This window comes from Ovis canadensis, chromosome 21 (genome assembly GCF_042477335.2).
Source record: "Ovis canadensis isolate MfBH-ARS-UI-01 breed Bighorn chromosome 21, ARS-UI_OviCan_v2, whole genome shotgun sequence".
Taxonomy (NCBI): domain Eukaryota; kingdom Metazoa; phylum Chordata; class Mammalia; order Artiodactyla; family Bovidae; genus Ovis; species Ovis canadensis.
Genome location: NC_091265.1, coordinates 16,479,608 through 16,493,008, shown reverse-complemented (window position 1 = coordinate 16,493,008; position 13,401 = coordinate 16,479,608). Strand labels below are relative to the sequence as shown.

Genomic DNA, 13,401 nt, shown 5'->3' with positions numbered 1-13,401 from the left:
TTAACAAGGGAGATGACAGGCTAAGAACCTTGAAAGAAAATGACTTCCATATCAAGAGTTTAAAAAAAAGACTTTGGGGAAATTCATGAAATCTGTAAATATTTTTTCAAGGATGATGCTCTTTATACCCTGCAAAACTAAAATGTGAAATGAAGGGTACTATATAATGCTATCAAATAATTTTGTCAGAGAAAAGTTGCTTCAGGAAACAACCTGTTTATTTCTTATTAATTCTTAGAATTCATGTCCTATGTATACATTGTTAAATAGAACAGTTTTATAGTTTTAGTGTATTTTAATTATTCATTATTAATTTCATTCTCCATTTAAATTTGATAGAGCACCTGACTTTTTCCCAGTACTCTTTATTCTCTGATAATAGGATCTTCTGTAAATTTTGAACTTGAACACCACTGCCTCCATATGCACTGATAATCTTTCACTAAGGTGATGTGTTTTCAGCACATCTACAAAATAATAGTGGGCTCTGCTCTCCTTTTCCTTCCATTTAGCTATTAATGGCTACATGTATGGCAACCAGCCAGGCCTAACCATGTGCAAAAAGGATAGAGTCTCCTGGCATCTGATTGGAATGGGCACCGACACGGACATGCATGGAATTTATTTTCAAGGGAACACCATCCACCTACGAGGGACTCACCGGGACTCCCTGGCACTGTTTCCCCACGTCTCCACAACGGCATTCATGCAGCCAGACCGTGCAGGTAAACTTGGCAGGACCAGCTCAAGTGACCAGAATCTTATTTTCATGCAGGTACTCTTAGGGTCTTTCCCCAGAAGAAATTGGTTGAATTTGGGCACTTCTGGGTGTGCAGAAGGAAATACAGCCTTGAGTAGAATCAGAGAATCCTGACTATTGTATTTCACACACATAATGTGAAGGACAGAGGAAAAGCATCTAATAACATCCATAAAGCAAAAGTAGGAGTGCTCTAAATGACCTGGCCTCACAAATCCTAGGAGAATGCTCTTAATTTATTTCCATGAACAATTCAGCCCCAAGAAAGAGTATATTTGTTTGCTTGTTTATTCTCTTTAAACACAAACTTCATTTTAGTTGCTGCTCGGAAGCATCGACCAGACATGAGCAGCCTGGTGGTTGCTTCCAGGTTGTAGATGTCAACTTGTCTCCCTTCTCTAGAGATTGATAGTGGTCTCCTGATGAGCCCAAACAGGGTCTTGCCTATTGCCTTTCTCTCGGGTGCCCAGAAAGCAAGTTGTGTTGGATCTGGAGTCCATGGAGAACCCATTGAAGTGGCATCCCTTCTCTTAGAGATTAACAAGTTAATTAGGTCACTGGGGCACTTTAATAAAAGATAAAGAGTAATATTTGGCAACATATGCTCTCTTATGAAAAATAAGAATAGTAAATGCTGTGGATATTCAACATGTTTCTCCAAACCAACTTTTTCATTGGTCTTAAAATGAAACCAATAGTCTACTCAAGATAAGTACTTGCCTGCTCTGTTTCCTTTATGAACAGGTATTTACTTCTTTCATTCACACTGGAACTGCATTGTAGATGCTACTCTCTGTCGCTGGTTAAGAATTTGAGATTTGAGGGAAAAAAAATTCAGAGAAAAGAAGATAGACCTCTTCAAAGCTACTCTTTTCTATTAAAAAGTAGTAAATATGACTTACGTCACCTCTTTACATGTTAAACATTTCTACCTGAGACGAACCTAAAATTTTAAGTCATCAGAGAAATATATAGAAAACATATGGACCCTGGGAGCCACCTAACCCTGCCTCAGCATTCACTTCTGGCAGCTGTGAGTGTAAATGCATATTTTCTCCATGGTTTTACATTCAGTTAGCTGGTTGAGAGAGGAAAAGTCTCCATGACTTACCTACCAAATAAAATATATGGATTTTTACAGAAAAAAAAAAAGCAAAAAATAAAAAAATAAAAAAAAAGATCCTTGAGCTTCAAAACTTTTGCCAGAGGGCTGCCTCAGACTAGGGGCTCCATTAGTCCTTGCCTTGTAAGCTTCTAGTATTCAACTTTTCTATATTAATTGATTGATCAATTATGAATCACCCCAAGGGATGCCTTTGGAACAATTACTTTTTTAAAATTCACTCTTCAAGATCAAAGAGGGGACGAGAGGGAAACAACCAAACAGTTTTAATTCATAGAAACAGCATTCAAAGCTAGAGATGGCTGGAATAATTTTAGGGACATGGTTACTTACTCATGGGCCCTCCAGGCTTCTAAAGAGCTACATGACAATGGTTTCCAGTTTATGTTTGGCGGTGAGTATAAATCAGTGACTACTGAAAAGCTGAGTCATTTCAGCTATTGCTGCCCCATCCTCTAAGCTAAAAGGAGTACCCAAACATGGGTAGAGTAGCCTGTCAGCTGAAAGTCAAACATTTCCTCTTTGATCTTTTTTTTTTAAACCACTTTACTGATGTATGACTGAAACACAAAAAGCTGTATATTTTATACATGTAAATTGATGAGTGTGGAAATAGTATGCATCTGTGAAAATATCACCATAATCAAGGCTTTAAGCTCCTCTTTGTTCTTAGAAAAGAAAATTCCTCCTCTGTTGAAGGGATGATGAGCACACAAATAGTGGGCTGCCTGGAGACCAGCACAGGCAGAGGAAGCTCTGGCCACCTCCGTTGTCAGAAGGGTCTTCTCTTTGTTTTTACAGAGGATCACCATTTGTGCCTGGGTGTGCTAGGGTACCCTATGAACCAATGGTTTGGGCTTGTACTGAAGGGATAATTTGGCAATATTTAGACATGATAGATGCTATCTCTGTGCATTGTAGATAGTTAATGAGACCCACACTCTCATTCACCTCTGAGAACAGAGTCAACTAGAGAAGATTTGTTGATCCAATAATTTCCCTGAGTTAACATCTTCCAATAATTTGATTTTGTATGATTTTATTGTGAATTTAATTAAAATATGTATATCTGATGCCAAGGCATCTAGAAAATTCAGCTTAAAAAATCATATAGTTCTCAGTCAGATATGATGGTTGCTATTTCTTTTTCCTTTTCATATGGCATAATGTAGACCTACCACTGGAAATGAGACCCTCCTCTGTTCAAGGGCTTAATGAAAAAATACATTTAGCTTTAAGAGTAATAGCTTATTTGTGTATTGCACCTTATAGCTTATGAAACCCTTTAGGGCAAAACGCATGACTTCAGAAGCGTGACCTAATTTGAACTTTGTCTAGACAGGTAATTAGTTCCTTTTAAACTGGGCTGGGAGAAGACACCTATCAATGATTTTTCCAGAAGTGACTATCCTCTAATAGGTGTGTACAATAGGGGAGACCAGGGAAATCATTTATTGGCAGCAACTTTACAAGTTTTTTTAAATTTGTTTTTGGACATGACAGATGAATTTCAGATTGTATTTTCCCCCATACGTAAATATATTTACAAGTAATTTATTCCTCTTAGGGTCTGATTTTTAAATGCTAGAGAAGGTTGATATCTTAAAACCCCACCTGACTGGTTATTTTGTAGTAATTACGGAGGTTTGCTAGCAACCCAAAAGCAAGCGCTCGAGCATCGCTCTGAACGCCAAGCCATGTTTCTTCCAGGAGTCTTCAGGGTCTTTTGCTCCACCCTGCACCACTTGGCGAGAGGCATGCATCAGATATATGAGGTCAGCAGCTGCGGCAACAAGGACCCTCCTGAGCAGCCCTATGGGATGATAAGAACCTTTTACATCGCCGCTGAAGAGGTAGAATGGGATTATGCCCCTAACAAAAACTGGGAGTTCGAAAAGCAGCACTTGGACGCAGGAGGGGAAAGGTACCACAGGCCGAGCCGCCGCCGTCTCTGGGGTGGGTTCGCACACGTGCGCGGACGTTTGGCAAACGCGGAACCTAAAAGGGCCCCGGGTGCTGTCTGCCCAGTCCTGGCACACAGACATGTCACCCAGGACCACGAAAGCCTAGGGAAGTCGCCGTCCCCCTCCGAGGGAGCAGTCTGAAGCCAGTCTGGTCCCCGGGAGGCTGGCGGGCCACGCACGTGGGTCTGAGCGAGCGCGGGGCAGGTCAGCTCAGGAGCTCGTCTCCCGGGGACCCGGGGGATGCGGTGCAGAGAGAGGCAGGGCCGCTGCGCAGGGGTGGGGGAGGCGCTGCAGATGGGCTGGGGGAAGGGGTCAGCACAGGGGCTCGCTTCCCGGGAACCCCTAGGGACGCGGTGAGGAGAAGCAGGGCAGCTGCGCAGAGCTGGCGCGGGGGGTGGGGGGGCTGGGGAGGGAGGTGCGCTGTAGATGGGCCGGGGTGAGGGCCGCCGGCAGTCACTGGCCGCGGGGACACCTGAGGGGCAGGGGAGGCGGAGAGCACCGGGCTGGGGCAGGAAGGGCAGGTCGCCTCGTTGGCCTGGTCCCCAGAGCATCCATGAGGCTGGCCCTCCTGTGGAGGCGCTGCCCTTGCAGAGCACAGGGGAATCCGCGGGCTCGAAGACCTTGCGCGCTGCTGAGCACGGGTGCCCTCCAGCCGGGCCTTCAGGGCTGAACTGTCTGGGGGGCAGGCCTGTAGGCCTCTTCCCTGGGGGTTAGCACCTTCTGCGTGGCTGGCACCGCCCCATGTATGCAGGTGAGGACTGGTTCACTCAGTCACTGGCAGAGGTGGAGTTGAACACTGACCTTTCTGAAGGACAAATCCGTGTTCTCATCACCATGCCATGCTGACGTTCATGCCCTGTTCCTCTTTGATGTTTATTTTCACACTTCCCTTGCCCTCTCTTGCCCAGCCTTCACGAACCTTCTGTGGTTATGACTCCCACCAACTCCTCTACATCAGCTATTAGGAATCATAGCCTGTTCTGTTTTTCTTACTCGGCCTGTTTTGAGGGTTCAGGCTCATGGAAAGAATATAATGGTGCCACCTTGTGGATAAATGAAGAAACAAAATCACTCCTCAGTTTTAAAAGATTTGCCTCAAGGGTAGGATGCTTTAAAATTCATTCCGGAATTCACCAGGTTTCCCTGGACCTCAGCTGGTAAAGAACCCACCTGCAATGCAGGACACCCTGGTTCAATCCCTGGATTGGGAAGATCCACTGGAGAAGGGGTAGGCTACCCACTCCAGTATTCTTGGGCTTCCCTGGTGACTCAGACAGTAAAGAATACACCTGCAATGTGGGAGACCTGGGTTTGATCCCTTGGTTGCGAACATCCCTTGGGAAGGGCTGTTGCTGCTAAGTCGCTTCAGTCGTGTCCAGCTCTGTGCAACCCCATAGACAGCAGCCCACCAGGCTCCCCTGTCCCTGGGATTCTCCAGGCAAGAACACTGGAGTGGGTTGCCATTGCCTTCTCCAACGCACGCATGCATGCATGCTAAGTCACTTTAGTCGTGTCCGACTCTGTGAGACCCCATGAACAGCAGCCCTCCAGGCTCCTCTGTCCACAGGATTCTCCAGGCAAGAATACTGGAGTGGGTTGCCTGGATGGGTAGCCTTTCCCAGGGAGAAGGAAATGGCCACCAACTGCAGTTTGATCTCTGGGTAGGGAAGATCCCCTGGGGAAGGGAAAGGCTACCCACTCCAGTATTCTGGGCTGGAGAATTCCATGGACTTTATAGTCCATGGGGTCGCAAAGAGTCGGACATGACTGAGTGACTTTCACTTCACTTCCTAGCACTCTTGAACTTGTGGACTGATGCACATGTAATTTAACTAACCTGGGATTTGAGGTAAGACTCAGCATCTATTGAGCACCACCTCTCATAAGCCAGGCCTTTTGCTGAGCATTTCCCACTCCATCAGCTCTGGCCCAGCACCGTTACGTGACCTCCCAGTAAGATGACGATCGAGTAGGCACTCAGGCGGTTCTTAACAGGTGTCTGACACTGACACAGCTTTACATGTCTCAACTCCTGTGATCCTGATGTCACTCCTGGGGGTTGGGTGAATTATTATCACCTCATTTTGCAGAGGAGGGAAGCTAGAAAACAGCAGAGGTAGCTCAAGAGTCTGGGCTTGTCACCACCACACATGCTACTAGGACTTCTGGAAAATAAAAGTAGAAGAAAACTTTCTTCCTTGGAAAGCACACAGTGCGGGGTAAAAGGTATATATGTGCATTTGTAAAATACCTACTGTGTGCTCAGGATCATGCAAAGTGCTGAGAAGGGCACACAAGGTCCTTTCCACACAGATTTCAATGTTCTGGGGGGGAAGGCATTAGAGCAAACACGCTGAGTCAGGCAGGCACTGTGGGAGGGGAGAGGGTGGGAGAGGGTGGCTTCTGGCAGGAGGTGGTCTTTGAAGGGAGGGCCTGTTGAAGAGGTGAGCAGCACAGGAAGGCAGCATGGGAAAGCCCTGCAGGTGTGGCGGGCCTGCAGGGTTCAAGAGAGGGAGTGTTAGAACTGCGTGAGCATAGAGCGTTTGGGTGGTGGTGATGGGAAACCAGGTTTGGGAGCTTGGCAGAGACAAGTGGGGAAGTTTTGTTGTTATTCAGCCGCTAGGTCATGTCCAATTCATTTCGACCCCATGGACTGCAGCCCTCCAGGCTCCTCTGTCCTCCACTGTCTCCCAGAGTTTGCTCAAATTCTTGTCCATTGAATCGGTGATGCTACCTAACCATCTCATCCTCTGCCACCTCCTTCCACTTTTGCTTTCAGTCTTTCCCAGCATCAGGGTCTTTTCCAATGTGTCGGCTCTTTGCATCAGGGAAAGGTGTATGAAAGCTAAATCAAGGAGTCTGCCAGGGGGAAGCCATAAAAATCTTTTCGACAAGGACTGACATATTCAAATGTGTAGTTTAGGAGCTCTCTGCCTGTAGTGTAGAGAGGAGAGGGAAGGGAGGGGAATTGGGAGCAGAGAACATGGTTAGGAACAGTTTCATTTAATACAGGTGAATCAACAGATGAAGTCAGTGACTTAGGTTATAGTGTGTTCAGTTTGACCATGGGAAATGGAAGGATGTGAGACACAATATATTTTGGAGATGAAGTTGATAGATTTGTTTCTGTCTTTTGTAGTGATCTATGTTGGTACTAGATAAAATGTAGAGTTGATCCTCATTATTTGCAGATTTCATATTTACAAATTTGCCCACTTGCTGAAATTTATCTGTAACCCTCAAACCAATTCTTGTGGTGCTTTCGTGGTCACTTGCAGATATGAATAGAACAGTGAAAATTTATGTCACCTGATGTCCACATTCCCGGCAGAGGTCAAACCAACAAGCCATCTCTCTGTTTCCTTGTTTTAGCTCTCCCAACTGTCCTTTTAGTCATCTATTTAGTGTCACTTTTTCTTCTTTGTGCTTTCTGTTGGTGACTTAACTGTTTAAAATGCCCCTCCCCAACCAGAGTAGGGCTGAAATGCTGTCTAGGATTCCTAAGCACTGAAAGGCAGTGCTGTAATATACCTAACAAATGAAAACCAGGTTTTAGATAAGCTTCATTCAAGCGTGAGTCAGTGTATTATCGGTCATGAGTTCAGTGATTATGGATCAGCAATATATATCACATGATATATCTTTAAACAGAAGCATACATCTATCGAATTTATATACTGACCTGTTGATAAATATATTGTAACCAGAGATTCGAAGGAACCTAACCCTGTATTTCCCTTAGGAACAATGGTTCAGTTTTGGGGGTGACTGTCTAGAGCACACTATTGTGAATAACAAGAATCAACTGTATTTATATTTGTATTTAAGTATATGCAGAATACGGGGCTTCCCTGGTGGCCCAGTGGTAAAGAATCCACCTGGATTCTTTATTCAGGAGCCATAGGAAGCACGGGTTTGATCTCTGGGTTGGAAGATCCCCTGGAGAAGGGCATGGCAACCCACTCCAGTGTTCTTGCCTGGAGAATCCCTTGGACAGAGGAGCCTGGTGAGTTACAGTCCATAGGGTCAAAAAGAGTCAGACCTAACTGAAGAGACTTTGCGCACACACACATATGTGCAATACACAACCCACAGACTTTCTTGAGATCTTTACAGTGGAAAAACTTAGCAAGGTACAGAACATATGACATCTGAAGGAATGCAGGGTGGTGGGGTGTGCGCATGTGCATGGATGAACATTTGTGTGAGGTTGGTTGGTCCCAGGAAGAGAATGTAATCTCAAAGTGCCTTTAGGAGTCTCTGACTAAGTCTGGCCCTATGCAGCACCCGTCAGGCTTTGTGTGTTTCTTTTTTTAATTGAGACTAATTGCTTTACAATGTTGTGTTGGTTTCTGCCTCACAACATGAATCAGCTGTAAGTGTGCATATATCGCCTCCCTCCTGAGGCTCCCTCACCACTCTCTCCCCATCGTTGGTCCCTCCAGGCCATCACAGAGCATTAACTGAACCCCCTGTGTTACAGAGCAGCCAGATGGCCATCTGTGCAGCAGCAGCTCTCCATCTGACACATGGTGGTGTGCATGTGTGTCAGTGACACTCCCAATTCGTCCTGCCCTCTCCTTCCCCCACTGCATCCACAAGTCTGTTCTCTGTGTCCCAGCAGGGCTCTAGCGCAGTGGTTCCCAAGAGTGGAACGTAGGCCGATGCTGGACTGCCACATCTAAAGCCCCAGAGACGCTTTCAAATGCAGATTACTGGCCCCACTTCCACAAAGTCTGATGTAAAGGGCCAGCTCCCCAGGGAGATCCTGATCATAGGTTTCAGAAGCACTGCTCCAGTGCCCACACCTCCAAATCATGCAGAAGCACTCAAGGTTTTTCTACCCTCTAACAACTTTAATTCCTGTTGCTTCTGATTTGCAGACATGGAGATATATTCATGAACCACACTGAAAACTGGATCGGCTCTCAGTACAAGAAAGTGGTTTACAGGGAATACACCAATGGAGAATTTGTAGAGATCAAAGCTCGACCGCCACAAGAAGAGCATTTGGCACTCCTGGGTATGGCACAGATCACAGCCGTGCACTGCCAGCACACACACACACACACACACACACACACACACACACACACGGTTAGACATCTGCCCAAGAAGGAACGGAAGGAACAGAGTAGCCTGACTGCATTCATCCAAGGGGCACAGCTTTCTGCTCTCCCACCATCAGGGAGCATGCTGTGTGCTCAGCTCGCGCAAACAGTAGCATAAGAAGACCAGCAGATGACACACAAACAGGAATCCCTCTCATCCAGGCAGTCTAACCAGCACCTGCTGCCATGAAGGTCCTTGGCCACCCCTCTGCTGAGCCAGGAAACTTTCGTCTGAAACACCGATGCCTCAGAACAGCAGGCATCGTGTTCACATAGCTTCTCCAAGGTTCTCAGTCATCCATGGCCAGTGCCTTCACAACATACCATGAAAATCATTCTGACAAAAGAGAAACCTTTTACTCGAGAAGCAGTGCTTGGGTGAACAGCATGGATTCAGTTCCGGGGGCCCTGACTTCCTGGCTTTCTCAGAACTGACTCCATCTGTCTGACGCCCTGGGCTGCTCAAGAGATTGGATAAGCTCTTCTTGCTGACCTTCCCTACCTGTCGTCACCTGAGTGTCACCCCATCGTGAAGAAGAGATCTTAAAGCAGAGGGTTAATCTAGGTGACTTTTCCATTTTTAAATGTACAAGGCACCTTATATAAATACTAAGGCTTTAATATGTTTCTTATTATCAAAATAATGCACCATACGAGTATTAGATTCATAAATTATTAACTGGCCCATCCATCTTCACCATCCGCTAACATCAGCTCCCAAGCTTGTTTTTCATACCAATGAGTCATCTCCTATGGGAACATTCCTTCTTTTGAATTTCTAAGTCAGAGAACAGATCCCTGAAGAACAGGTGCTGATTCTGCAGAGGGGGCTGGGCTCAATTTGGTTTGCTCAGGAAAAGGAAACAGACCAGCGACTTCATCAGAGGCAAGCTCTGCACCACTTTAGTCAGGGGAGCAGAAGGCCCATCTGTTCATTTGCTGCACATCAGGGAGAGGCCTGAACCCCAGAAACTGCCAAGGCCCCAGGACAGGCACACTGGTCATCAATATGATGACCCTTCACCCCTTCTCACCAAAACAGCAAAGCATGTGCAATTTAAGTGGTAATGAAAATATGTTGATTTTATTACATGTATGCACATGCCCCATCTGTAACTCTACCCCAGAACTACTTTTAAAAACATGCCTAAATTTTTCTTTTCTAGCTTTATCATTAAAAAAAAAAAAAACAGCGTGCTTTACAGACACTGTCTGATTCATACTAAGTATTTGTTTTAAAGATAATAGTCCAACAAATTTCAGACTTATTTAGGCCTTTATCAGTACAGTCCAGGACTGGTTCCAGGAGATTGGTTCCGGGAACATCACAGGCACCAAAATGCTCGAGTCTCTTGCAGTGAATGGCTTAGTACTGTTGTCCCTCTATGTCTGCATCCATGGGAATACCGATAGCCAACTGCATTTCTCAGGAAAGCATTAAAACCACGGTTGAACCAGTGAACAATGGATGTGCGTGGTCAGACTCAACTGTGAGTGTATTTCCCTGTGATCATAGTGTGCAGATACATTCCAAGAACCTCAAGGATCAGATCTGAGGTGCTTCCACTGGAAGTCTGTTGCCACCTCTCTCAAGTGATCCCTGTGTGAGTGATGCTGTCAGTGTGGCTGGGCAAACTGCATTTGTGCCTTGTTCTGGGGACCAACGGGTACTTGTGCTGGGTGAGGGCATCACGGCAATGAGGGTACAGACCTCTCCAGGGATGTCTGTGCCGATTTCCACTGGCACTCAGGCTGGTTGCTTCTAACAGAAATGTGTACACGCAACTTCCTGAAGAGTGCACGTCTCAGGCAGGTATCTAAATACTGAGAAATAACGTTGGATATTTGGACATGCATTAGTGAAATCACCATATTGATCATAAATCAATATGTTTATGTTTTAATTTTGTCATCTTAGAAAATCCTTTTATACTCATTATTTCATTGCATCCTCACTATTATTATATCCATTTACCAGATAATGAGCAATTTTAAGCTAACCAAAGGTTATACACAGGGGGATTACAATGGAAAATCACCACATGTTGTGGATATAAATTTTCCTGGAGAGTATGTCTCAGCAGTAGTAAAAATTTAAGCATTTATTGAGTACTTACTATGTCTCAATTTACTGAAATTAGCACTTTACATATGTTACTTTATCTAATCCTTATTGTAACCCTTTGAGAAAGGTAAGACCATGTTACAGATGAGGAATTTGACTCAGATAGGTTACTTGACTTACTCAAAGCCTCTCTAATAAGTAAGTGAAGGAGGCAGGATTTGAAACCAGATTGATCCAACTGAAAAACATGACATAATATTTAATGCTACCCAATGTCACCTGCTAGAGGAAATACACTAATAACAAGGCTAACCTTTGTTTATTTTGTCAAATACTACCTACATGTGAATTATACCAATGTTGAAAAGAGCAATGATAATGCACACAGACCTGTGTTTTGCCTTTAGGCCCAATGATTCATGCCGAGGTGGGGGACTCCATCCTGATCATATTTATGAACAAGGCCAGTCGGCCCTACTCCATCTCAGCCCAGGGTGTGGAGGATGTGGATAGTGGGAAGCGGCTCCAAGTGCCTGTCACAAAGCCAGGTAACTTACCCCAGAGGTCTGCTCCATGCTGATGAGCACTCCAGGCTCAACTTCTTTCTTGTCTGATCTCTGAAGGGTCTTGGAAAACTCACTGTAACATCATTACTCCATTATGTTCCATCCATTACCCCAATACGAAATTACTATTCAGCCAATGACTGTTTATGGAGTTTTTAGGGATCATTTAGAGACCTTAAAGGGTATTAAGAACGTAATAACAGCTAGCACATATTGAATGTTAATCTTGTGCCAGCTTTTAAATTTAGAAAAAAAATTAAAAACTCACTTATTCTTATAATAACTCAGGGAGGTAGACACTAACATATTTCATTGAGCCTGATACCACTGATTATAATGGTCATAATTACTTTGTAATTAAAGAAAAAAAAAAGTGCTGTCAGGACTTCTTTGGTGGTTAGTGGTTAAGAATCTGCCTCCCAATGTGGGGGACCTGGTTCAATCCCTGACTGAGGAGCTAAGACCCCATGTGTAGCTAAGCCTGCACACCGCCACTACTGAGCCCTTGAGCTCTGGAGCCCACGCACTGCAACAAAGATCCTGTGTGTTGCAACTAAGACCCAAAGTGGCCAAATAAATAAATACATTTTTAAAATGCTGCCAATTAAACTTTAACATGCCACTGATGGAAAGATACATCCTGGCATCGGATATGCTAAATTGTGAAAATGCACATCCTGTTATTGATGAAATCTGGTGGTGTTACATTCATTTAACAGGTGACTGAGGCAAAGAGGAGTAAAGAGTTCAACCAGGACAGACATTAGTAATGGTGGAGCCTGTTTGACCTCAGGACCTGAGCTCTTAACCATGCATTTCTCTCAAGATGTTAAAATGAGTTTGGAAGAAAAAAAAAAGACAGACAAGATGAATCATTTCAGCAATAATAGATTATACACATTGAAATTCTAAGTGGTGAAGATTTTCAAGAATATATCTGAGAGGGCTGATAAAATTTCAGAGAAAGAAAATCCATGAAGACTTGATTAATTAGTTAACAGTTAAGAGTTAACTAACAGTTAATTAATTAACTGTTTATTAACAGTTAATTAACTGTTTATTAACAGTTAATTAATTAACAGTTAATTAATTAACAGTTAAGAAAAGCTTTAGAAAAGAGATAGAACTCTAATTGTTTTTTTTTAATTGAAGCATATAGTTGATTTACAGTACTGTGCCAAACTCCAAAGTATAACAAAGTGACTCAGTTATACACATGATATCACTTATATGTGGAATCCAAAATATTGCACAAGGGAATCTATCTACAAAACAGAAACAGACTCATAGACATAGAGAACAGACTTGTGGTTGCCAAGGCACAGGGCAGGAGAGGGATGGACTGGGAGTCTGGGGTTAGTTCAGTTCAGTCGCTTAGTTGTGTCCGGCTCTTTGCAACCCCATGAACTGCAGCATGCCAGGCCTCCCTGTTCATCACCAACTTCTGGAGTTTGCTCAAACTCATGTCTATTGAGTCGGTGATGCTATCCAACCATCTCATCCTCTGTCGTTCCCTTCTCCTACTGCCCTCAATCTTTCCCAGCATCAGGGTCTTTTCAAATGAGTCAGCTCTTCGCATCAGGTGGCCAAAGTATTGGAGTTTCAGCTTCAGCATCAGTCCTTCCAATGAATATTCAACTGATTTCCTCTAGGATTGACTGGTTAGAACTTCTTGCAGTCCAAGGGACTCTCAAGAGTCTTCTCCAACACCACAGTTCAAAAGCATCAGTTCTCTGGTGCTCAGCTTTCTTTATGGTCTAACTCTCACTACTGGAAAAACCAGAGCTTGGACTAGATGGACGTTTGTAGGCA

General features: G+C 44.4%; 1 protein-coding gene across 1 annotated transcript in view; it reads left to right on the top strand.

The window, feature by feature from the left end:
• Positions 1 to 13,401, top strand: part of HEPHL1 (hephaestin like 1) — a 90,716-nt gene that overhangs the window by 59,702 nt on the left and 17,613 nt on the right. Inside the window, exons 11-14 of the mRNA XM_069566543.1 lie at positions 513 to 725; positions 3,594 to 3,807; positions 8,731 to 8,870; positions 11,431 to 11,571. Coding sequence (XP_069422644.1) covers positions 513 to 725; positions 3,594 to 3,807; positions 8,731 to 8,870; positions 11,431 to 11,571 — 708 coding nt within the window. The remainder of the gene's footprint in view (positions 1 to 512; positions 726 to 3,593; positions 3,808 to 8,730; positions 8,871 to 11,430; positions 11,572 to 13,401) is intronic.